Source organism: Chiloscyllium plagiosum, chromosome 9 (assembly GCF_004010195.1).
Source record: "Chiloscyllium plagiosum isolate BGI_BamShark_2017 chromosome 9, ASM401019v2, whole genome shotgun sequence".
Classification (NCBI taxonomy): Eukaryota; Metazoa; Chordata; class Chondrichthyes; order Orectolobiformes; family Hemiscylliidae; genus Chiloscyllium; species Chiloscyllium plagiosum.
In genome coordinates this window covers 90016711-90039235 of record NC_057718.1, presented here as the reverse complement: position 1 = coordinate 90039235, position 22525 = coordinate 90016711, and the positions used below count along the sequence as shown (strand labels likewise).

General features: G+C 43.1%; 2 protein-coding genes across 2 annotated transcripts in view; one reads left to right on the top strand and one right to left on the bottom strand.

Moving 5' to 3' along the window:
• Positions 1 to 6397: 6397 nt before the first annotated feature.
• LOC122553274 lies at positions 6398 to 21074 on the bottom strand. Its single transcript, XM_043696861.1, has 4 exons — positions 20890 to 21074; positions 20668 to 20762; positions 6961 to 7273; positions 6398 to 6658 (listed from the first exon to the last, which is right to left on the bottom strand). Exons 1-4 carry the CDS (start codon positions 20893 to 20895, stop codon positions 6398 to 6400), a joined length of 675 nt encoding a protein of 224 aa, XP_043552796.1. The 5' UTR covers positions 20896 to 21074.
• The window catches only part of urb2 (URB2 ribosome biogenesis homolog), a 79797-nt gene continuing 71910 nt past the window's right edge, over positions 14639 to 22525 (top strand). The window contains exon 1 of the mRNA XM_043696515.1: positions 14639 to 16966. The gene's annotated coding sequence lies outside the window, so the exon portion shown is untranslated. The remainder of the gene's footprint in view (positions 16967 to 22525) is intronic.

The following is a 22525-nucleotide window of genomic DNA, read 5'->3' as shown; positions in this document are numbered from 1 at the left end:
TCCACAGGATTCAAAGAGATGGCCCTCTTGTTTCTTCCAAATCCTCTGATTTCCAATCTTCGTATCCAAGTGCTTTCAGTTCTGATGAGAGATCGAGGAGACTGGGACTATACTCATTGGAATTTAGAAGAATGAGGAGGGGGTGAGTTATGATGACAAAAATATATACAATTATGAAGGGAATAGATCAGATAGAAGCAGGGAGGTTGTTTTCCACTGACGGGTGAACTAAGAGGCATAGCCTCAAAATGGGGGTGGGGAGCAGATTTAGGACTGAGCTGAGGAGGCAGTTCTTCACCCAAAGGATTGTGAATCTGTGGAATTCCCTGCCCAGCGAAGTGTATGTTTTTAAGGTAAAGATAGATAGATTTTTGAACAGTAAAGGAATTAAGCGATATGGTGAAAGCGTGGGTAAGTGGAGCTGAGTCCACAAAAAAAGATCAGCCATGATTTTATTGAATGACGGAGCAGGCTCGAGGGGACAGACGGCCTACTCTTACTCCTAGTTCCTGTGTTCTTTGCTGAAGACAGGGGATGGGGAGGTTGACATACTAATTGCTCAGTTTCACAGCGGAGAGGCGATAGCTTATACAGCCATAGAGTTGTTCAGCATGGAAACAGGGCCTACAGCAAATGGTGGGAGAGAAGAGCTAGGCTTCCTTTCAGATTTAGGTAACTTCACCGCGGGAAAAGGAGCGATGCTGTCTCTTGCAGTTTGGAGACCTTCGGCCTCCATATTGCTCACACACAAGCTGTGTACTTACCCAGGAGCCCACAAGACAGTCGTTGCAATGCCGTGATTCCTGGCTTCAATGACAAATCCCAATTACTCAAACATCCAAACAGTCCCCTCCTCTTTTTCTCCGCCAGTAAATTGATGAGTTTATTGTGTCACTTTCTGCACTCACACCAAGCAGTTTAATCAACATTGCTTCCAATATTCACAATGTTCTCAGCTTCAAATGGTCTCACTGTAATTCGTCCTCAATTTTCTTGTCTCTGTTTCTGGGGCTTGGCTTTCATGAACATTCACAACAGGCGCACTGACTTGCATAACTACTTTCACTAAATCTCATCACACCCTGCTTGCTGTAATTACTCAAACCAATCTGTCTCTGGGCAAAGCTCACTCTGCACACATGCTCCCATTGCTGGGGCATTTTACGACATCTTCCCTCAGTGCCTGAACAGAGCAACAGTGTCAACACCACTCACAATGAGTTCCAGTAACTGGTTTTAAATAGTGCAGAAGCTCCTCTCTCAATGCTTGGTTTACAGTGGTCTCTTTTCTCTTCCCATCCCTTCCCGCCCCACACCCATTGTCACAATCCAAAATAAAAAAAAACTAAAAAGGATATGATCCTTACAGCTGTATTCTCTTTGCTTTTCCCTTTACACTGGGGACCAAAAACCGATTAAGAGACTACTTTGTAAAGGACCTTCACTCAGTCAGCAAACATAGTCCCAAGCTTCCAGCTGCCTGTCATTGTGATCCTCCATCTTGCTCTCATACTAATCAACACAAGCTCAGGGAACAGCAGTTTTCTCTTGATTTGGCTGTTAACAGTTTGGGAACTGAAATGAGAGTTCATCAACCTGACACCTTAATCTCTATTCTGCTGCCTTTCCCTTTGCAAGTTTTGGCTTTACTTCACTGTTGCTCTCAGCTGCCCAATGTTTAGCTGTTCTGTCTCTACACCATTCCCATCAACTGTCCCTTTAGCCCTGCATCAGCCAGTCTTCCATCCTTGAATCCCTCAGTCTTGCACACCGTCACAGATCTTTTGTTTCTTTATCTCAATACATCCGTCCACTTGCTTTAACCATAATTTGCACTTTAACTTTTCCCAGTCCCAACAAAAGATCATTCAACCGAAACATCTGAGCATCAGATGTCACAAAAGACTAACAATGTTTCAGCAGGCAATGGGGAAGGCATGTGGACATTTTCCTCATGAAGAGGAAATGTTTGGAGGGATGTGGACCAAGCACAGGAAGGTGGGACTAGTTTAGTTTGGGAACATTGTCAGCTTGGACCAACGGGTCTGTTCCCACGCTGTAAGACACCATGTTGGCCTCTATAGCAATGGAATGAAGTGTAAAAATAGGTGAATCTTGTCAAAACTATAAAAAGCACTATTGCCTCTCCACAGGTGCTGAGAGATACTTCATCTTTTGCATATTTCTTGTTTTTCTGATTTCTAACGCCCATAATATTCGGTATGTGTCTCCATCTCAGATATTCAGTATTTTCCCTCAAGGGCCATTTGTACCTGCCTGGTTAACATTTGATAGCTCTGTCCCATATCGAGTGGGTATCTGTATCCAGCTGGGTGCACAACAGCAACACAATCCAGAAGTCACAGGGGCCACACTAAGGTGGTTTGTGAACAGTGTGGTCAAATCATACACAACTGGAAAGTAAATGGTTTTAGATCTGAAAAGCTCTATATTTCATCATGGTTGGTCTAACCATATTTTCAGCGTAACATAGCTGCTGAATTATTGCACCCCGCATCAAAAATGTTTCCTAAAACACTCAAAGTACAAAATAACTCCTAGATCTTGCTTTTGGCTTTTTATAATAGTTTTCATCTGAAAACTTATGTTAAGATTTTTTTTTCTCATAAAGGGTTGAGTTTTTGGGACTCTCTTATATGGGCATACAGTCATAAAGCATGGAAACAGACCCTTTGGTCCAATACATCTGCACTGACCAAATTTCCCAAACCAAATCAGTCCAGCATTTGGCCCATGTCCCTCTAAACCTTTCCTATTCATGTACCTGTCCAAATGTCTTTTACATGTTGCAATGGTACCTGCATCCACCAGTTCCTCTGGCAGTTCGTTACATATATGAACCATCCTCTGCGTGGAAAAAAAATGCTCCTCAAATCCTTCTCCTCTCAACTTAAAAAATGCCTTTGTTTTGAACTCCCCCCACCCTGGGGAAAAGACCAATGCTATTCACATTATCAATGCCCCTCATGATTTTATAAACCTCTGTAAGGTCACCCCTCAGCCTTCTACATTCCAGTGAAAAGAGTCCCAGCCTATCCTTATAACTCAAACCCTCCAGTCCCAGTAACATCCTTGTAAATCTTTCCTGCAGCCTCTCCAATTTATTAATGTCCTTCCTATAGCACAGCGACCAGAACTGCACATGGTATTCCAAAGGCGGCCTCTTCCTCAAAAGATGGCGTGGGCAGAATCTTTGAATATTTTTAAGGCAGAAGCAGGTTATCCTTGATGAGTTGGTGATGGAGGATTAACAGGGGTAGGCAGGAATATGGAGTAATCAGATTAGCAACAATATTAATGCATTGCACAGCAGGATTAAGGAGCTGAGTGGTCTACATAAGCTTCTAATTCTAATGCTCATAACTTCAAAGCAGAAAAGCTCACAGATCAAATCCAGCCCCAGTAACTGGGGTGTTTCTCTCTTGCCTCGCCAAAGCCCTCCATAAATAAAAAAAACCTGTCTGAACCTGTTATGACACATAACCATGTGAGGTGAGCCTTCAATGCAGACCTCCTGGCTCAGAGGTAGGGACACTTCCACTGTGCCCCAAGATCCTCAGATTTCTCCAGCTTTACATCCACATGGGCAGACTCTCAATATAACTTGAAGGGCTGGTCAGCACAATGGGAAATTTCAGTGCCTATTGTCCACACAAGGTGAGCCACAGAGAGCAAACAGCTTGTGGTCCCTTCACAACTTCAGCCATTGCACGAATCAAAGCACAAAATAGAAACTATTGCAAAATTAATTGCTGCAATCCAGGTATTTGAGGAGCCTTCAGAGGCATAATTTCACATCCAATTCCTACCTGTTGTATCATTAACAAATGAACAGATTGTAAGTGATTGTCTTGTCATTTCAAATTTAGTATCACTCCAATTTTATTAGTTAACAATATCAACACAACTAATACATAATCAGATCAAGTCTCATTCCCAATCAGGTGGAATCTAAACCCAATGGTGAATCTTCAAACTCCTGGAACAGGGTTAGTTTTATACAGTCCTAAATTAATGAACAGCAATCATTTAAAATTCCCATGCATCTTGCAAAGTCACAATAATCATATCAATCCTTCTTTCAAAGTGAAGGTTCACTACAATGGCAGTAAAATACATCAGTTTAGTTTTAATCTGCTCCCAACCTGCTGATTCATATGTCCAACACAAAACATGCATGTAAATAGTGACAATGAATTTGTATAATACATAACTCAAGTCATGAAAATAATGCATTAAACCTACTTCTAGATTGGGTCTTCATTGTCAATTTTACCCCATCAGTGGTTTTAAAATGGAGTTTCACTTGAACACATATAAAGAGACTTATTGAAGCGGTGTGTGCTTGTGTTCGGAGATTGTAGATTTTTCACTCTGTAAATAAAAGGTACGTTTGAGGAAAGATTTGATCCAGCACAATCCTTCACCAGTTCACTTTCCAGAATATAACCACATTTTTGAAAAGCTAAAGCCGGCTGGATAAAGAGGATCAATCATATCAGCCACTCCAACCTGTTGATTGATTCCAGAGCAGTTGTGGAAGAAAGGAAGAAGAAACAATGTGTTTGCACATGCAAAAAAGTATTCTGGAGTTGACTATGTAAGTACAAAAATGTGGCATGGTAAAGCCTTCAGTTGTTTGGAAACAAATTTCCCCCATAATTTAAAAATAGCTGAATTCTCTCAAAATGCTACTGATGTCCCACTGTGCAAAAAATGTAGATGTACAGACACTGTCCATTAGAAACTGATACATAGTCTTCAAAATAATAGATCAAATGAGGCTCAATAGATCATAGACACTAGGCACTTAAGCACAGTCTACACCATCCAAAGCAACTGTACAAATTGGGGGCACGTAGAGAAATCCTCATTGTCCATAAGAAAACTGAAGCATGAACTCCCTAGCAGTATCACCTGCGTTAGTTATTGTTCTGAACTCTACTTCTCTATTGAAGTATCAGATGAAACACCAAAGAGAGATTTCCCATATTTGTAGATTCTGAATGAAAAGGGAACAAAACCTTCCTTTGCAACAACTTTTGTCTCCACAAATTCTTTGGTAACTTGTTTTTGAGGTTCCAAACTGATCTCCTCTTGGTAAGTGACTGCTGAAAAAAAAACAAAGTTAACCTTTATTTAATGTAAAAGCAAGGCCAACAATGCTAAAACATATCAGGGCCTTCATCCGTCACCTTTTTCCTACAATGGGGGGGAAGGTAGCAGCCAGCCAGTGACCTTTACCCTGCATGGGGTGGGGAGGTAACCTTTACCCTCCACGGAGTGGGAGGGAATGACCTTTGCCCTGCACAAACTGACCTTTGCTGTGCACAGGGTGGGAGGATGACCTTTTCCCTGCACGGGGTGGGAGGCTGTGACCTTTGGCTTTCACAGGATGGGAGGACGTGACCTTTGCCCTTCACAGGGGTGGGAGGATGTGATCTTTGCCCTTCATGGGGATAGAAGGATGTGACCTTTGCCCTTTACGGGGTTAGGAGGTTGTGACCTTTGCCCTTCACAGGGTGGGAGGATGAGACCTTTACCCTTCATGGGGTGTGAGGATGTGACCTTTGCCCTTCATGGGGTAGGAGGATGTGACCTTTGCCCTTCACGGGGTGGGAGGATGTGACCTTTGCCCTTCACGGGTTGGGAAGATGTGACCTTTGCCCTTCACGGGGTGGGAGGATGTGACCTTTGCCCTTCACGGGGTGGGAGGTTGTGACCTTTGCCCTTACCTGCCGAGTCCTGGGTGCTGTTCTCGATCGCTGCCAGCTCCCGCTTCTTCTTCAGGTGGAAGAAGCCATAGGTGCCGAGCATGGTCCAGATGCCAATGGCATAAAGAAGGGACACGCGGACATTCCAGCGAACAATCTCCTTCAGCTGCATCCTGCGGCCCAAACAAACACAGGCTGGTCGCATGTGACCCCGAGCACAGACTCGGCCCCGCCCCTTCCGGTATCCGTCCTGGCAAAAGGTCCCGCCCCTTGGACATCAGCTCCGCCCCGCCCCTTGGACATCAGCTCCGCCCCGCCCCTTGGACACCGGCTTCGCCCCGCCCCTTGGATACCGGCTCCGCTCCTTGGACACCGGCTTCGCCCCGCCCCTTGGACACAGGCTCCGCCCCGCCCATTGGACACAGGCTCCGCCCCGCCCTTGGACACCGGCTGATTCCCACCCCTGGGATTCGGACACAGACCCTCCCCTTTACCGAACGGTCCCCGCCTACACTCTCCCAGATCCTGCCTCTTCTTCCCTTCGGGGCACTCTCCTACCTCGATTTATTTCGAGGCAATACCGTCGAATGAACGATCTCGGTTTCCCTCTCACGGATAATCAGATTCCAATTGGAAATATTATTATTTCAGGAAGCGCTGCCTCATTTAATTTGCGGGTGACGCCGACACTCTGCCCGTGCAGCAGTAACAGCGCCCTCCCTCGTCTTCAGCCCGGACCTCCGGCAGCAGCGCCACCTCCTGCCCGATCCGCCTGCAGCAGCGCCCCCTCCCGCCCGGTCCTCCGGCAGCAGCGCCCCCTCCTGCCCCGGTCCTCCCGCAGCAGCGCCCCCTGCTGCCCGACCCTTCTGCAGCAGCGCCCCCTCCCGCCCGGTCCTCCCGCAGCAGCGCCCCCTCCCTGTCTCCTGGTGAACATTTAAGGTGGGAGAAAGTGAGGACTGCAGATGCTGGAGATTAGAGCTTAAAAATGTGATGCTGAAAAAGCGCAGCAGGTCAGGCAGCATCCAAGGAGCAGGAGCAACACATTTTTCAACATTTAAGGTGGACAAAATTAAAAATCACAACACCAGGTAATAGTCCAACAGGTTTAATTGGAAGCACTATTATACTCCACAACCACCTAATGAAGGAGCAGTGCTCCGAAAGCTTCCAATTAAACCTGTTGGACAATAATCTGGTGTTGTGTGATTTTTAACCAGTCCAACACCGGCATCTCCAAATCACGACTTAAGGTGGAATTTGCAAAGCAAACCAAACGCATTTTGTAAAGTTTTGCAGTGATGCAACCTTGGAGGAGGTCATTCGATCTGTCGAATCCATGCTTGCAGAACAACCTGTTTAGCCCCGTCTTTTTGATATGGTGAAGGCTTGGTGACTGCTTTGCAAAACACCTACCTTTTATCTGTAAAAGTGACCCTGAGCTTCCTATTATAGGGTCATAGGCTGTCGCCTGCCATTTCAACACGCCATCCCGTTCCCTGGCCGACATCTCCATCACAGGCTTGCTGCAGGGGTCTTCCCTACATGGGGGGAGACCAAATGTAAACTTGGCATGTTTCCCCGAGCGTCTCAGCTGGGCCTGCAGTGCCCCCCGTCACAGTCACCGTCCATTTTAATTCCCCTTCCCATTCCCTCTCCAATATGACCATCTTGGCCTCCTCCATTGCCACCAAGCCCCAAATTGGAGGAACAACACCTCATCTATCTGGGCAGCCTTCAGCATCATCACCGCCCCACACAACCCCCCCCCCCCCCAAAACTGGCAGACTCAACATTGGGCTCTCCAATTTCACATAACCTCCCTTCCCACCCCCGACTCCATTCACAGTCCCTTCCCCAGCCTTGGGTGACAGTCTGTGTGGGATTTGCACATTCTCCCCATGTCTGCGTGTGTTTCCTCCAGGTGCTCCGGTTTCCACCCAGCATCCAAAAGATGTGCAGGTCAGGTGAATTAGTCGTGTTAAATTGCCTGTAGTTTTCAGGGATGTGTAAGTTAGGTGCATTAGTCAGTGGTAAATATAGGATAATAGGGTAGAGGAATGGGTCTGGGTAGATCACTCTTTGGAGGATCGGTGTGGATTTGTTGAGCTGAAAGGCCTGTTTCCACGCTGAAGGGATTCTACGAACACCTCATTTTCTGCCTGGAAACTCTACAGCCTCCTGGACTCAAAGTCGAATTCAACAATTTCAGGGCTTGAGCACCTTCGCCCATGTCCTTACCTCAACTTCCACCAACTAGGCCTTGCCATCACATGGCCTGCTTCCACACACAACCCATTGTCAGTCCATGATAGTCTTTGTTAGCAGCTATTCATTTTATCAGACTGTCCTTTACCCGTTCCTTTGTCTAATTGTGTTTCTCTCTCTCTGGGCTCCATGTCTACCTATCCTTTATCTTTGACCCCCTCCTCCCATCCTTTCTTGAATATATATATATACCAATCTTCTCCTAGCTACAATCAATTCTGAAGAAGGGTCACTAGACTTGAAATGTTAATCTTGCTTTTGCTCCACAGATGCTGCCAGACCTACTGAATTTTCCCAGCAATTTCTGTTTTTGTTTTTCATACTATATAGATTGCCTTCAGCATAGCATATCCACTTTCTCACTCGTTGCTCTTACTATTTCTTATTCTGCTTTTCTTCTGTCCTCATGTGCTATCCATTATCTCCTTGCCAACCTATCCCTTTCATATCTTTCTCTCTGGTCTTCATCTCCATCCATCTGCTTACCTCTCCCTTCCCCAGCCCTTGCCCACCACTTGGGCTTCAGCACAAATACCAGTTTGTCCTAGCTATTTCCAGTTCTAATGCAGAGAAAATGGATTTGAAACATTAACTCTGCTTCCTCCCCACAGACGCTATGAGACCTCAGAGTTCTTCCAACAATTTCTGTTTTTGTTGAGGGTTGTATTTCCCAACAAAAGGCCAACAAATTTCATTTATAAATCACCTGTTGTCCATGATTACATTTTCCCCAGTAAAGATTTGCTGCATTTGTGGAATTAATTGCTTCATTATTTATTTCCTTTCCAAACCAAAACCTTATTTTCCATGCCATTTTCTTATTTTTGGGCAGCATGGTGCCTCAGTGGTTAGCATTGCTGCCTCATAGCACCAAGGACCTGGGTACAATTCCAGCCTCGGGTGACTGTCTGTGTGGAGTTTGCACATTCTCCCCTTGTCTGCACGGGTTTCCTCCGGATGCTCCAGTTTCCTCCCACACTCCAAAGATGTGCAGGTTGGGTGGATTGGCCATGCTAAATTGCCCAGTGTCCAGGGATGTACAGGTTAGCCTGAGAAATGCAAGGTTACAGTGATATGGAAGAGGGGTGAGTCTGGGTGGGATGCTCTCCGGAGGGTCACTATGGACACAATGGGCTGAATGGCCTGCTTACATACTGTAGGGATTCTGTGTCTCCTTTGTGCAACCTGTATTTGTATCGTGGATTCCAGGGCTGAAAGCTAGCAACAACTTACCCCTTTCCTGTGTAAAAGGCTGAATGGCCTCCGATTTATTTGCTAATTGGGCTGAATGGCCCTCTACTCCTAAGCAACAACTGGAGATGCTGTATGGCCTCCTCCGGTTCCAATTTGACAGCTCACGGTGCTGAATGGCCTTCTATATCTGTATTCGACTCCTGTGTAGAGCAACCCAATCATGCCACTCTTTAATTGGATCAAAGCAGAAATGAGTGGAGCAGACACTGGAAGAGAAAAGCCCCGGATTCTCATTCCTTGGTGTTGAGATCCCTCCCTCGGCCAACAAGGGCCCCTGACCCTGTCCACATTACTCCCTTATTCAATGACCTGAATTAACAGCCCTCTGCACCAGACTTCATCACCACAGCAGTATGTAAAGTCAAAGTTTGCAACAAGGTTGAAAACATTTTTAAAAATTATTAAATTAAAAGGACACATGGCAGATGAGATTCAGTGCAAAAGAAAAAAAATGAGATAATATTTTGGTAGGAAACCTTAGATGTACATCATTATAAAGAGGATGCAAGGACAGTGAGAGACCTTGGGAGTGATTGTACTCCTAATCTCTGCAGTTGGCTGGATAGATTAACAGAGCAATTCTAGGTTTTATGAAGAGTTACATGGAAAAAAACTGGGAAGTTGTGCAGAACTTTACAAAACACGGGTTAAGGCCCAAGCTAGAATTTTATATCTAACTCTGGTTGCCACTGGGAGGATGTCTAAACTCTGGAAAGAATAAATCTCTCGAATAAATCTCTTCTAATGATTTCAAGGGATGAATTGTGTGTATAGACCCCGGGATTATTCTCCATAAACAGAGAAAGGTAGGCAGAGATGGCTGGATGGGGGGCAGCTCCAATAACACTCAACAAGCTTGACACCATTCAGGATAAAGTAGCCGGTTTGATTAGATTAGATTAGATTACTTTACAGTGTGGAAACAGGCCCTTCGGCCCAACAAGTCCACACCGACCCGCCGAAGCGTAACCCACCCATATCCCTACATTTACCCCTTACCTAACACTACGGGCAATTTAGCATGGCCAATTCACCTGACCAGCACATCTTTGGACTGTGGGAGGAAACCGGAGCACCCGGAGGAAACCCACGCAGACACGGGGAGAACGTGCAAACTCCACACAGTCAGTCGCCTGAGGCGGGAATTGAACCCGGGTCTCTGGCGCTGCGAGGCAGCAGTGCTAACCACTGTGCCACCGTGCCGTCCAGTGGCAACCAGAGTTAGATATAAAATTCTAGCTTGGGCCTTAACCCGTGTTTTGTAAAGTTCTGCACAACTTCCCAGTTTTTTTCCATGTAACTCTTCATAAAACCTAGAATTGCTCTGTTAATCTATCCAGCCAACTGCAGAGATTAGGAGTACAATCACTCCCAAGGTCTCTCACTGTCCTTGCATCCTCTTTATAATGATGTACATCTAAGGTTTCCTACCAAAATATTATTATCTCATTTTTTTTTCTTTTGCACTGAATCTCATCTGCCATGTGTCCTTTTAATTTAATAATTTTTAAATTTGATTGGTACCACTTCCATAAGCATCTACTCCCTCCACCTCCAATGCTTAGCAACAACAGTATGTACCATCCACTGCAGAAATTCAACAAAGATCCTTCGACAAACCCATGACCGCTTCCATCTAGAAGGAAAAGGGCAGCAGATACATGGGAACACCACCATGGATAAGTTCCCCTCCAAGCCACTCACTATCCTGACTTGGAAATATATCGCTGTCCCTTCACTGTCGCCGGGTCAAAATCCCGGAATTCTCTCCCTAAGAGTATTGTGAGTCAACCTACATCAGGTGGACTGTAGCGGGTCAAGAAAGCAGTTCACCAGCACCTTCTCAAGGGCAATTAGGGTCAGGCAACAAAAACAATGCTGGCCAGATGCCCACATCCCATGAGTGAATAAAAAAAGAGATGGGATAGATATGTTCAACATCACGAAGGATGGAGATTGGGTCAATAAAAGAGTATCTGTTTCTAATAACTGAGGGGTCAATCATTGGAGGTCACAGATTAAAACAGTTGATAAAAGAACCAAAGGAGACATGAGGAAAAGTTTGATTATGCAACAAGGAACTAAATTTAGAGTGCATTACCTGATGGGAAGCTAGATGCAGATTCAATAGAGCCTTTAGCAGGGCTTTGGGAAATACTTGAAAAGGAAATATTTTCAGAATATAGAAAGGAGCAAAAGTGAATGGGATTAACAAGGTTCATCTTCAAAAGAGCCAATGCAGACTCAACGGGCTGCAAGGTCTCTGAGAATCTACAATCCATACCATGTGTAACATTACAATAAATTACAAGGCAATGATTTATGGGCACTCATGTTCCATAGGAACATAATTGTGTATCCATGCTTTCAAATGTGACAGGTGAGTTCAGAGGAATTTCTTCTCCCAGAGGGATGAGAGTCTCTGGAATTCCTTGCCTTCGAGTCTCTGTGGCAGTAGAGTCCTTGCATATGTTTAAGGCTGAAATAGATCATATCTTGATCAGTCAGGAAATGAAGGGCTACAGGGAAAGGGCAGCAAAGTGGACATGAGAAATGTTGGACCATGATCCTATTGAATGACAGAGCAAGATCAAAGAGCTGAACTGCCTACTCCTATTTCTTATAGTGTTATTTCAAAACTCCTTCTTTTGTCTCTATTATCCTTGAGTATAACCTTCATGACTATCCCTGTGTTACGCATGTTTATGGATGGACATATATTTGCCTTTACTCCGGGAAATTTTAAAGCCTGATCCAACTTCTCCTTCTGCAGATGACATACATTTTATAAACACCTACTTTGAAAATGCAATCACTTGCTATTTCCTGTATTTCTGTTACTGTTCTTAAAGATGTTTGCTGAAGCCTGTTAATAGGGATTTCAAGTCAGACTTTTGCTGTCCAGTCTGTCATTATGTGAATTAAGATCTGGCTTATACTTTTGGAAAAGGTGGTGAAGCCAATTCAATGACAACTTTCAAAAGAGATTTAGATGTAGACTTGTAGGGGAGTGGGACTAATTGGATAAGCAACAAAAACAGGTAGTACCAAACTGGTTCCTTCTGTACTTTATTCTTCGCCAGTTTCAGAATGGGTTGACAGCATGATTGATCAGAGTGAAATATTGGCGTTTCCTAAGATTAGCCAGAGGTTTAACCCTGGGACTCAAAGATGGTGGCTGCGTACTCTATGCATTGGGAGAAAGCAGGTCATCTGCTAGCCTTTCAGCTCAACGAGCAAACCTACATCCAGAACCTCAACCTGAGCTACAAATCTTCTCAAAACTCACTAGGCTTAATGGCTAAATCAGCCCATCTGCCAGGCTTAATGGCTAAATGCTCATCAGTGAACTAAAGGCGGCTAGATGGATCAAGGATAGAGGACTAAAAGGTGGATGAACAGAGGGATAGAAAGGGTTGAAAGTGCAATTGAACCACAGAGAATATACCAGATTCTTACATACACAGACCAGTCATTTCCCCACTGAGCTATGGTTGATTGGACCATCAGAAAACACTCAGGCTTTCTGAGGATAACTGAAAGGCTTGAACCAGGTAAACCACAGGGTTGTTTGCTCCTAGTAGAATCTGACATGTATCCAAAAACCCGACAAGTCCTGGTAACAAGGCAACACAAGGTTTGGCAACACCTAGACTCTTAACATAACTGCAGGAGTTTTGCAGCTCTTGGCTTTCTCCTGAATTTGCAACAGCTGTCAATTTTCTAAATTAATCCCTGAGAACTGCAGCTGTATTTTAATACCTGTTCTCCCCCTCCACAGGGAGCTTTCTATCCAGCCTCCCTATATTTAATTGAAACTGCGATAATACCAGCAGATTAAAATAATTCCATTGGCTGCATGTGCAGGCTACAAATTTTTTAATTTTAAAATTGCAAGAGGTAAGATGCAATCTGTCGCTGTCACAAATAGGTCTGGTCACAGATTGTTTAATCCAGTAACCACTACAGAGTTCAAAATACTGCTGAATTATTTTGGATTGGTGACTTAAGAGAGGCAACATAAATTAAACAATAAAGAGGGAGCAGGAACAGAGATACCTGGGTACACACAAGTCCTCAAAGATGGCTTGATGAGTTGATTTCAAACATATTAAAAATTGCTCTGTTTGTTTCTTTGATATGCTACTGTACAGAACCAAACTATTTTTGTGACTATAAAGTTCATTTACATGAATAAAGAATATTTTGAAATTAAAAACAAAAATCCATAGTGTCCTTGCTTTAAAAAATGGTATAGCTTTGGAATATCCAGAGATTGTGAAAGGCACTATGTAAATTCATGTTTTACTTCATTAGAGTCACCGTCCATTGGTTTCATCGAATCCAATTAGGAGAAGCCCCTGTTCCTTACAGATATCAGCCAATCCCTGATGGGTGCAATCTCTGATATCATTGAGCTTCAGGATTGCAGTGAAGGGAGAGTCATCTCATCAACTATTGAAGAAGATGCTGGCTTCCTTCTCTGTGGAATTAGCATTTGGTTTTATTGTCATGTATACTTAAGTACAGGGATACATGGAAAAGTGTACAATGTCACCATTCACAGTACCATCTTAGGTACAAGGTACCTAGACTCAAAATCAGAAATTAAAAAGTAGAAAAATAAAGAGATACGGTAAAAGTTCAGCATTATAGTTCTTCTCAGTATAAAGTAAATACAAAATACACATCTTTGAACATTGTTTTAGATTAGATTCCCTACAGTGTGGAAACAGGCCCTTCGGCCTAACAAGTCTACACCGACCTTCCGAAGAGTAACCCACCCAGACCCCATTTCCCTCTGATTAATGCACCTAATACTCTGGGCAATTTAGCATGGCCAATTCACCTGACCTGCACATCTTTGGACAGTGGGAGGAAACTGGAGCAAACCCAAGCAGACATGGGGAGAATGTGCAAACTCCACACAGACAGTCGCCGGAGGCTGGAATTGAACCTGGGTCCCTGGTGCTGTGAGGCAGCAGTGCTAACCGCTGAGCTACTGTGCCAGTGAATGTAGAAACACTATCATTAAAGTGAACTCAGGCCTACAAACATTGTAAACATTGACTTGACTGAACGGAGTGTTTCTATGGCAATGATACACCAGCAGCTGGTCGGATTCTATTCAAGTTTGAGATTTGATCGAGGTTTTCAAAATCACGAGCAGGCCGAAAGAAGTCGTTAGGCCGAAGCTGTTCCTATTTGTTTAAAGTACAAGAATGACAGGCAGAGATTTAAAGTGACATTCAAAAGAAGCAAGGGTGACGTGAGGAAAAAAAAAATCGCACTAAGTTACAAGCCTATGGTATGCACTGTGTGGAAATGTTGCTGAGACAGATTCAATTGAGGCATTCATTGGAAGGTTACTTATGGTGTGCAGGAATATGGGGTGGGAGCAGGAGATTGGGACCAGGAGATAGTACCAGTTTGTGAGTCTTGAGAAGATTTGTAGCTCAGGTTGAGGTGCTGAATGTAGGTTTGCTCGCTGAGCTGGAAGGTTCGGTTTCAGACGTTTCACACAGTACCAGTGCAGGCACAATGGGCTGAATGGCCTCCTTCTGCACTAAAACAATTCTGTGAATCTATAAACACAGATTAATGCTCAGGACATCACAGCTTAGGAACAATATCAAAGCATGGGAGAAGATGCAGAGATTTATTAGAATGGTACCAGGGACGAGTGATTTTAGTAAGGACACGGGGGTAAATAAAATGCGGATAACTCTTGGAGCAGAGAAATCTAAGGGGTGATTTAATACTGGTGTGTGTAATGAAGACAGCAGGTAGGGACAGGCGGATCAATAGCGAGAGGAAACTGGTTTAATCTGATTGATGAGCAGAAGGGAAATCTTTAAAGACAGTGAGTTATCGATAAATGTACTGGCTGAGGGGGCAGTGTAATAGTAACATACAAAGTTATTATTGAATGTAGCAGTATAGACACTACAAGGAAATCTTCATAGATCTGTAGGGAAAGAGGCAGATTTGATGAGTTGACAATAATATGATTGACCAAAGAAGCTCAGTTTATGCTGGCTAATTCTAGTCATTGTACTCAATCTGCCATTGGTGTCAATCCTATACTGATCAAATCTCATTGATTTGCAGAGAACACAGGAAAATAAGACTCTTATTAGGTGAGGAGGGCAATCATTGACTTGAGGCAAGACATAAGCAAAAAGGCATAGCCTGTATAACACCTGGATCAGGCGAGAGGAGCAAGTAATGACACAGGTCAACCCGGAATGTATGTCTAATTAAAAAAGGCTCAAATAATCTGCCTACATCAAACTACAACCAAATTAGACCGTGTTGTGACTTTATTACAATTAAAGTATATGACACTGAATTTTTTTTAAAATTCTAAACAGTGCCCAGACTATGTCTCAGTGCCATAAAGAGTTTTACAATGACTTGAAGGGTTTTACATAAATGCAAAGTTAAAAATCACACAACACCAGGTTATAGTCCAACAGGTTTATTTGGAAGCACTTGCTTTCGGAGCACTGCTCCTTCATCAGGACGAAGGAGCAGGCTATGACCCTGCCAACCGTTTGCTGAGCTTTCAATGTACTGGCGGCTGAAATAGCTGTAGCCAATTTGTTTGTGAGAAGCGAGCTACCTTATGAAGGTCCACCTGCTGTCTGGAGAACTGGTGAGAGAACCTACAGTGCCTCCTGCTGGTAGTAAATGGCCTTTGGTGGGCCTTTTCTGGATTGGGGAATGGACAATCAACCGTCAAGAGCTGCCTGACCATCAGCAGCCTCTTCAGGGCCTCAACTGGTGCAGAGGCTGGGGGATGTCCTCCATATCTGGAGGAGACAGAAAGGCAGTGGGGAACTTGCATACCACCCTAAGTACCCTCCCTGCCTCCAAACACAATAACATTACTCCCCAGCCCAAGTGAAAAGCTTGTTGCTTTTCAATCAAATGGATAAACTCTGGTTAACAGCAATTGGTAAAAGAAATTAACAAAGGAAATAATGAATTTGGTGAGGAGAGATTTGATAATCCAAGCCTCATTGATACTGGGATTAGTAAGCTTGTAGATCCTCACTATAAAGTCATACAGCACTGATCCTCTGCTACATTGAATTTGGAATAATTAGACGAGTTCAATGAATTTGAAAACTGTTGAAGACAGGATATGATTTGAATGTATCAGGACTTTATTGGTGCAGTGGTGGTGTCCCTAACTCAGAACCAGGAGGCCTGGGTTCAAATCCCATGTGTTACCTCCAGGAGATACACCACAACATTTCTGAACAAATTGATTAAAAACACCTAGTAACAATTCTTCATGTGCTCTTGTTGTAGTGTCCCTACCCCTGGGCCAGGAGATTTAGGTACAAGTTCCACCTGCTCCAGAGGGGTGTCAAAGCACATCTGAACAGGCAGATTAAAGTATACATGATTGAGAGTGATATTCAAAGTGCTGGATTTTAAATTAAGACCTGGATCATGATAATCCTCTGATCGGTTTGGCACTAGAACACGACACAGGAACATGATTTGAAGAAGCTGCAATTTGTTGCAAATCTCCACTGTGTGCTGGCTCATGGTGACTTAATGGAGATTTTCTATAATTAACGTTGAATACAGTAATACAAAAGAATGGGATAAAAAAATGCATTGTGCTGATCAAAATCCAACTATAAACAAGGAGGATTTCTGCAGGGATTGTCTCAGTAGAAGGAGACAAGTAAAAGGTAGGTCATTTTGCAGCTTGATTTGCCTTTACTTAAAAAAAAGGGTATACTGGCCATAAGAGGGAGTGCAGCAGAGGACCACTAGACTGATACTGGGATGGCAGAACTGTGATATCAGTTTTCTGATATCAGAAAAGATTAGTTTTACTGGGCCTGTATTCATTACAGAGAGAAAGTGAGGACTGCAGCTACTAGAGATCAGTCAAAAAGTGTGGTGCTAGAAAAACACAGCCAGTCAGGCAGCATCCGAGGAGCAGGGGAATCAGAGTTTTGAGTATCAGTTCTTCATCAGGAATGTCTGATGAAGAGCAAATGCTTGAAACATCAACTCTTTTGCTGTGTTGACTGTATTCGTTACAGTTGAGAAGAATGTGATAGGGTCTGATTGAAAGATGAAAACTTCTAACAGGGCTGGACAGACGAGATGCAGAGATAATGTTTGCTGCTGGTTGAGAGTCTCAGAATAAGCTAGGCCATTGAGGACTGGGAAGAGGAAGCATTTTTTCACTCAAGATGGTCAACCTGTAGAATTCTCTACCACAGAAGGTTATGGAGGCCACGTTGCTATGTCAGGAAAAGGCTTGATAAATATTTAGATACTGAAAGCAACCGAGAGTATGGAGAGAATGCAGGACTGCAGGATTAAAATAGAGGATGTACCATCATCATATTGAGTGATGGAACAAACTTGAATGGCCAAATGGCCTACCACCACTACTTGTACCTACGTAAGCCATCCTTCTAACTCAGTCATAGAAGTGTACAGCTTGGAAACAGACCTTTCAGTCCAACTCATCCATGCCGACCAGATATCCTAACCTAATCTACTTCCATTTGCCAGCACTTGGCTCATATCCCTCCAAACCCTTCTTTTTCATATACCCATCCAGATGCCTTTTAAATGCTGTAATTGCACCAGCCTCCACCACTTCCTCTGACACGTACCACCCTCTGTGTAAAAATGTTGCCCCTTCAAAATTTTTCCCCCTCACCATAAACCTATGCCCTGTAGTTCTGGACACCCCCACCGCAGGGAAAATACCTTACCTATTTATCCTATCCCTGTTATTTAGCTTCAACTCATATTTTACAATTTATTTTTGTTATGCCTCCAGGACTTTACCGGAAACCATTACTCAACAGATGCTTTGGTTATGGAAGACCATCATCAAATAGTCAAACATCATTCTGGCCAGGGTAGGGCACCCTTGGGCAATGAGCAGGGGCAGGACCTTGTTCCATTTTAATTTCTTTGCCTTCTGAACTCCAACCATTTACAGCAGTCAACCTTAGATCATACCACTTGCTTTTGTCTACCACATTAGGTCACACCCTTGTGTATGTGGCTAAGTTCCTGTTCTACATTCACGTTTCCTACGTTTGACAAAAACCAAGAAAGAGGAGGTGGTCACTTCTGAAAATTCTAACTCACAGAAAAGTCATACACCATTAACGAGAGTAACTGAAATGTTAGTGATACTTCAAGAGATTTCTCTAATTTGAGGTTTTAAACTCAGAAAAGCAGTCGGTTGCGATAGAGAATGCAGTTGTTATGATGTTACCAAGATAACACCATCCTTCCCTGCTTCTTAATGATCAGAGCAGATCAGAACAATGGGGAATGATTGCAAAGCCTGGAAATAACAGGATATCCTGCTATAAGCATTAATATTTCTGAAAAGGAATGAGAAATGGACAATAATAGTATTGCTTTCAAATAGGGGCTTACACAGGTCTGAGGACAGACGAGTGTATGTTTCCATCAGCGATTTGAAATATTGTTAATTTATAGATTCAGACTGTCAATGCAGAGAAATATGGTAGAAGCTAACAATATCTAGGAAACTTCCTTTTACAAGAACAAAAGGAATAATTGTCTAGGTAGAAGCATTAGTGGTTGTTACTGGACTAATAACCAGGAACCTGGATTAAAAAGAAAATAATGGAGTTAAAAGTCCCACTGTATGTTTAACAAATTTGAATTGTAACAACCCTTGATGTAGAAACAATACAATAAGGAAAATTCATTTTTTTTAACCTCTGTGAAATCTAAATTTAAGGATATTTTAAAAAGAACATAGGAATTTACATTGAGAGATCAATTGTAATTAGATATTAAGAAATATTGGTGCACATGACCTAGCAACCCATGACTTGGAAGTATGACCAATAGGAAATTCAGAGGAAAGTTGTATGGTTAGACACAAAGGGGAACAACAGGCACCAAGCACATTGGAGGCACAGGGCGATTCGACCCAGAAAAAAAGAAAGTGTTGCAACAGGGCACAGTTACTAAATTGCAGCAAGGTGTTGGGAGCACGCAGAACTCTCAACTTCCTGTTTGGTAAGGATAAAAGAATTCCATAAGCTTTTGGAGATGGGATGCGTGGCTAAGCTGAATGGAATGCTAAAAGCCACACAAATACCATAGGCAAGGAAGAGAGCCAAGAGTATAGAACAAACAGCCAGACTGTGACTGTTAGAAATTGGAGTTCCTATTAGGACTTGTGTCACCTGAGAGCTTCTAAATGTGTGCCTTATTGGTATTCTCCAAGTCTAGGAAACCTCAGATGCAATATATCCACCAGTTGTAAGGATCCCATCTTTATATTTTTCTCAATTTTTAATTGTTGCTGGAGGGAGAAGAATTGTTTCAAAAACCAAGAGCTGCCAGAAGGAAGGATTACTGCAATTTTTAAAAATGCAGGTAACCTGCCACTCATTACAAGCACTGTGCCCATAAGTGCAGCGGTTGAAGTGTAGTTTGAGTTGAGCTGGAGCCAACTGAGACAGTGTACAAATAGAGATTCAGCGATCGACAAGCAGTTGATTGGTCTGTAGACTGGATACGAGTTATCAATGACAAAGGCCTTCTCTGCCTGCCGAGAGTTAGGAGTGATTCTCAGGCAGCTGAGCAGCTTGGGGCTATGACCAAGATAGAGAAGCCTTCAGGCCTCCAGTAGCTCAGGAGCTCTTTGTTCTCGACAATAAAAGCCACTCCAAGCACAAAACCAATTTACTTTTCCGCTAGCAGTTACTGCAAGTTACATAAGACACATTATGATATCAACGACAAAGTAAAATTTACCGTTTTGTTTGAAATGTCACCCATATATTACTTAATACTTAATTTATGCTGGTGTAAAAAAAAAGGTGAAATCTTGATGGTAATTTTTTCCATTTGTGGGTTACTCAGTAAATTTGGCTATTTAGGTTTACAGGTCCCCTATGAGAATCATAGTAGACCATGATTTTTTTTTTTAAAAAACTTAATAAAACACTGGTATATTCTAAATGTGAACTTCAAGCTGTTGGTATTTTGTGAAAATCTTCTCGGTTTACCAATATCTTGTAGAGAAATGAACCAGGAGCCCTGCATCTGTCTGGCCCATGATGTGCACTTTAATCCCATTACAAAGTGGCTGATTCTTAACTGCTGTCTGAAATGACTCAAGAAACCGCACAGATAAATTATCACCTCTCAAGGCAACAAGGGGTGTGCAATAAATTTTCATCTTGCCTGCAGCATCCTTATCTGAAGAATGAATTAAGTAATGTACCTTTTACACAGAAGTGGACATAGGCTGTTCTTGACAAAGACAGCTTGTGAGAATTGGCAGAACTGGTTTTAAAATACCTTGCCAAGATGAGACTGTTGTTGTTGGGAATGGCTTGAAAGAAATAATTGTGCATATACAGACCTTTTCACAAATCTCAGGAAGTCGCAGTTTTTCACAGCAAATTCTACAGTCACTGTAGAAGCTAACACGGCAGCCAATTTGCACACAGCATACTCCTATACACAAAAAAAGGTATAAACAATAAGATAATCCACATTTAGGTGCCAGTATATCAGATAAAGTTGGACCAAGACATTGGTGATAACATCCTGACTTGTTTCAAATAGCGCCAGAGGAACTCACATTCATCTCTCCTCGAAATATCAGGTCTGCAATCTTAGACACTGCAGCACTCCCATGTTCGTGCCCAGATTATTTGTTCTGGTCTCTGGAATGGGTTGTGACCTCAAAACCTAATGCAGAGACGTGAGTAACATTTGCTCAAGATGCTATTAGGAATTTATCCACACAGTGAAATTGATATTGCTGGTGACAATCCAATGCAAAAAAGGATAATTATCTCAGGCTTAATCCTCACAATTACATATTTTTAATCTCAAAGACTGCGTCTTTTGGATGAGATTTAAAACCCGGGTCCCCTGTACACACTGTGGCACTACATGGATGATGATAAGGACAGTTATCTTTGGTGTGTCAGCCAATATTTATTCTTCAAAAGGAGCAGCATTTGGGAAGACATTGAGCACCTCGAGACTTGCCCATTGGGAGAAAACAGAAACCAGGCAAGAACAGGTAACAGAGTGTGCTTCCACACCAATGCCCGTCCACCCCTTCCCAAGAACACCTTCTGCCCCAAGTATAACAGAGCCTACGGTAGCCCCCATCGGTCTGTACAGCCACGTACTGGCTCACCATGAATGTGGAAGAGTCATCCTCATCTGCGAGGGACAGCCAGTGAATGAATCCTTCAAACCACATCACAAATAATATATTCTGACTAGCACCACTTTGTTGTTTGTGGGAACTGGCTCTGTGCGAACTGGCCACTGGCATTTCCTACATCATGACAACGTCCAACTGCCCCTTGCAAGATCTTAAAATAGTTCAGGTGCTGAATATCCAAACAAAACCAAAAACCAAAGTTGAAAGATTTCTTGCAGCATCTGCTGGAAGAGAAACAGGGTCAAAGCATGAACATTTCAATCAGGAGTAGGCCACTTATACCCTCCAGTCTGCTATGCCACTCAATAAGGTCAGGCCTGATGTGACTGTAACTTCAAACGCACATTCCTACCTACCTCTGATAACCCCCTTACTTAACAAGAACGTACCTACCTCTAATTTGTAAATACTCAAGGACTCTGCTTTTCAGGAAGAGTGTTCCAAAGTCTAATATGCCTCAGAAAAAATGTCATCTTATCAGATTTAAATGAGCTACCCCTGATTTTTAAACAGTAGTGACCTCTCGATCCAGATTCTCCCATTCAGGAGACATTGTCTCTATGTCTACCCTGTCGATTCGCCCCAGGATCTCGCATGGTTCATTCAATTAATCTCTTATCCTTTAAAACTGCAGGGGATAACAGTGTGTTGAAAATTTCCTTGAGAAATCAACTCCACTACTCCCGGTATTAGTCCAATAAAGTGCTTCCAAGTTTTCTAAATAAAGGGGATCAATCAATACTGTGCAGAGTATTCCAGATGCAGACAGTTCAACTCTTTAACCTTTAAATAGAATAGTCATGGACCTGAAATGCTTGCTCTTTGCTCTCCCCACAGATGCTGGTGGACAGTATAACCAGCACACTCTCTTTTAACACCAGCTCGATGACTTTAACTACTAGCACTGCATTTTTCCAGACTACTTTTTTTTTTTTTAAGTGTAATAAATTGTAAATCGATGGTTTTAGCCCACGTAGACAGATCCATTCAAACTGACAAAAGAGGTAATATTGACAGATTACTTTCACTGCTTGGT

What these genes read in the sequence shown, in the direction of transcription:
- LOC122553274 (XM_043696861.1), bottom strand. An exon ending in TTCCTGAGATTTGTGAAAAG is followed by an intron (nt 7,274 to 20,667) that starts GTCTGTATATGC and finishes CCCCCCATGTAG; the next exon opens with GGAAGACCCCTGCAGCAAGC. An exon ending in GTCGTGATTTGGAGATGCCG is followed by an intron (nt 6,659 to 6,960) that starts GTGTTGGACTGG and finishes AATGTTCACCAG; the next exon opens with GAGACAGGGAGGGGGCGCTG.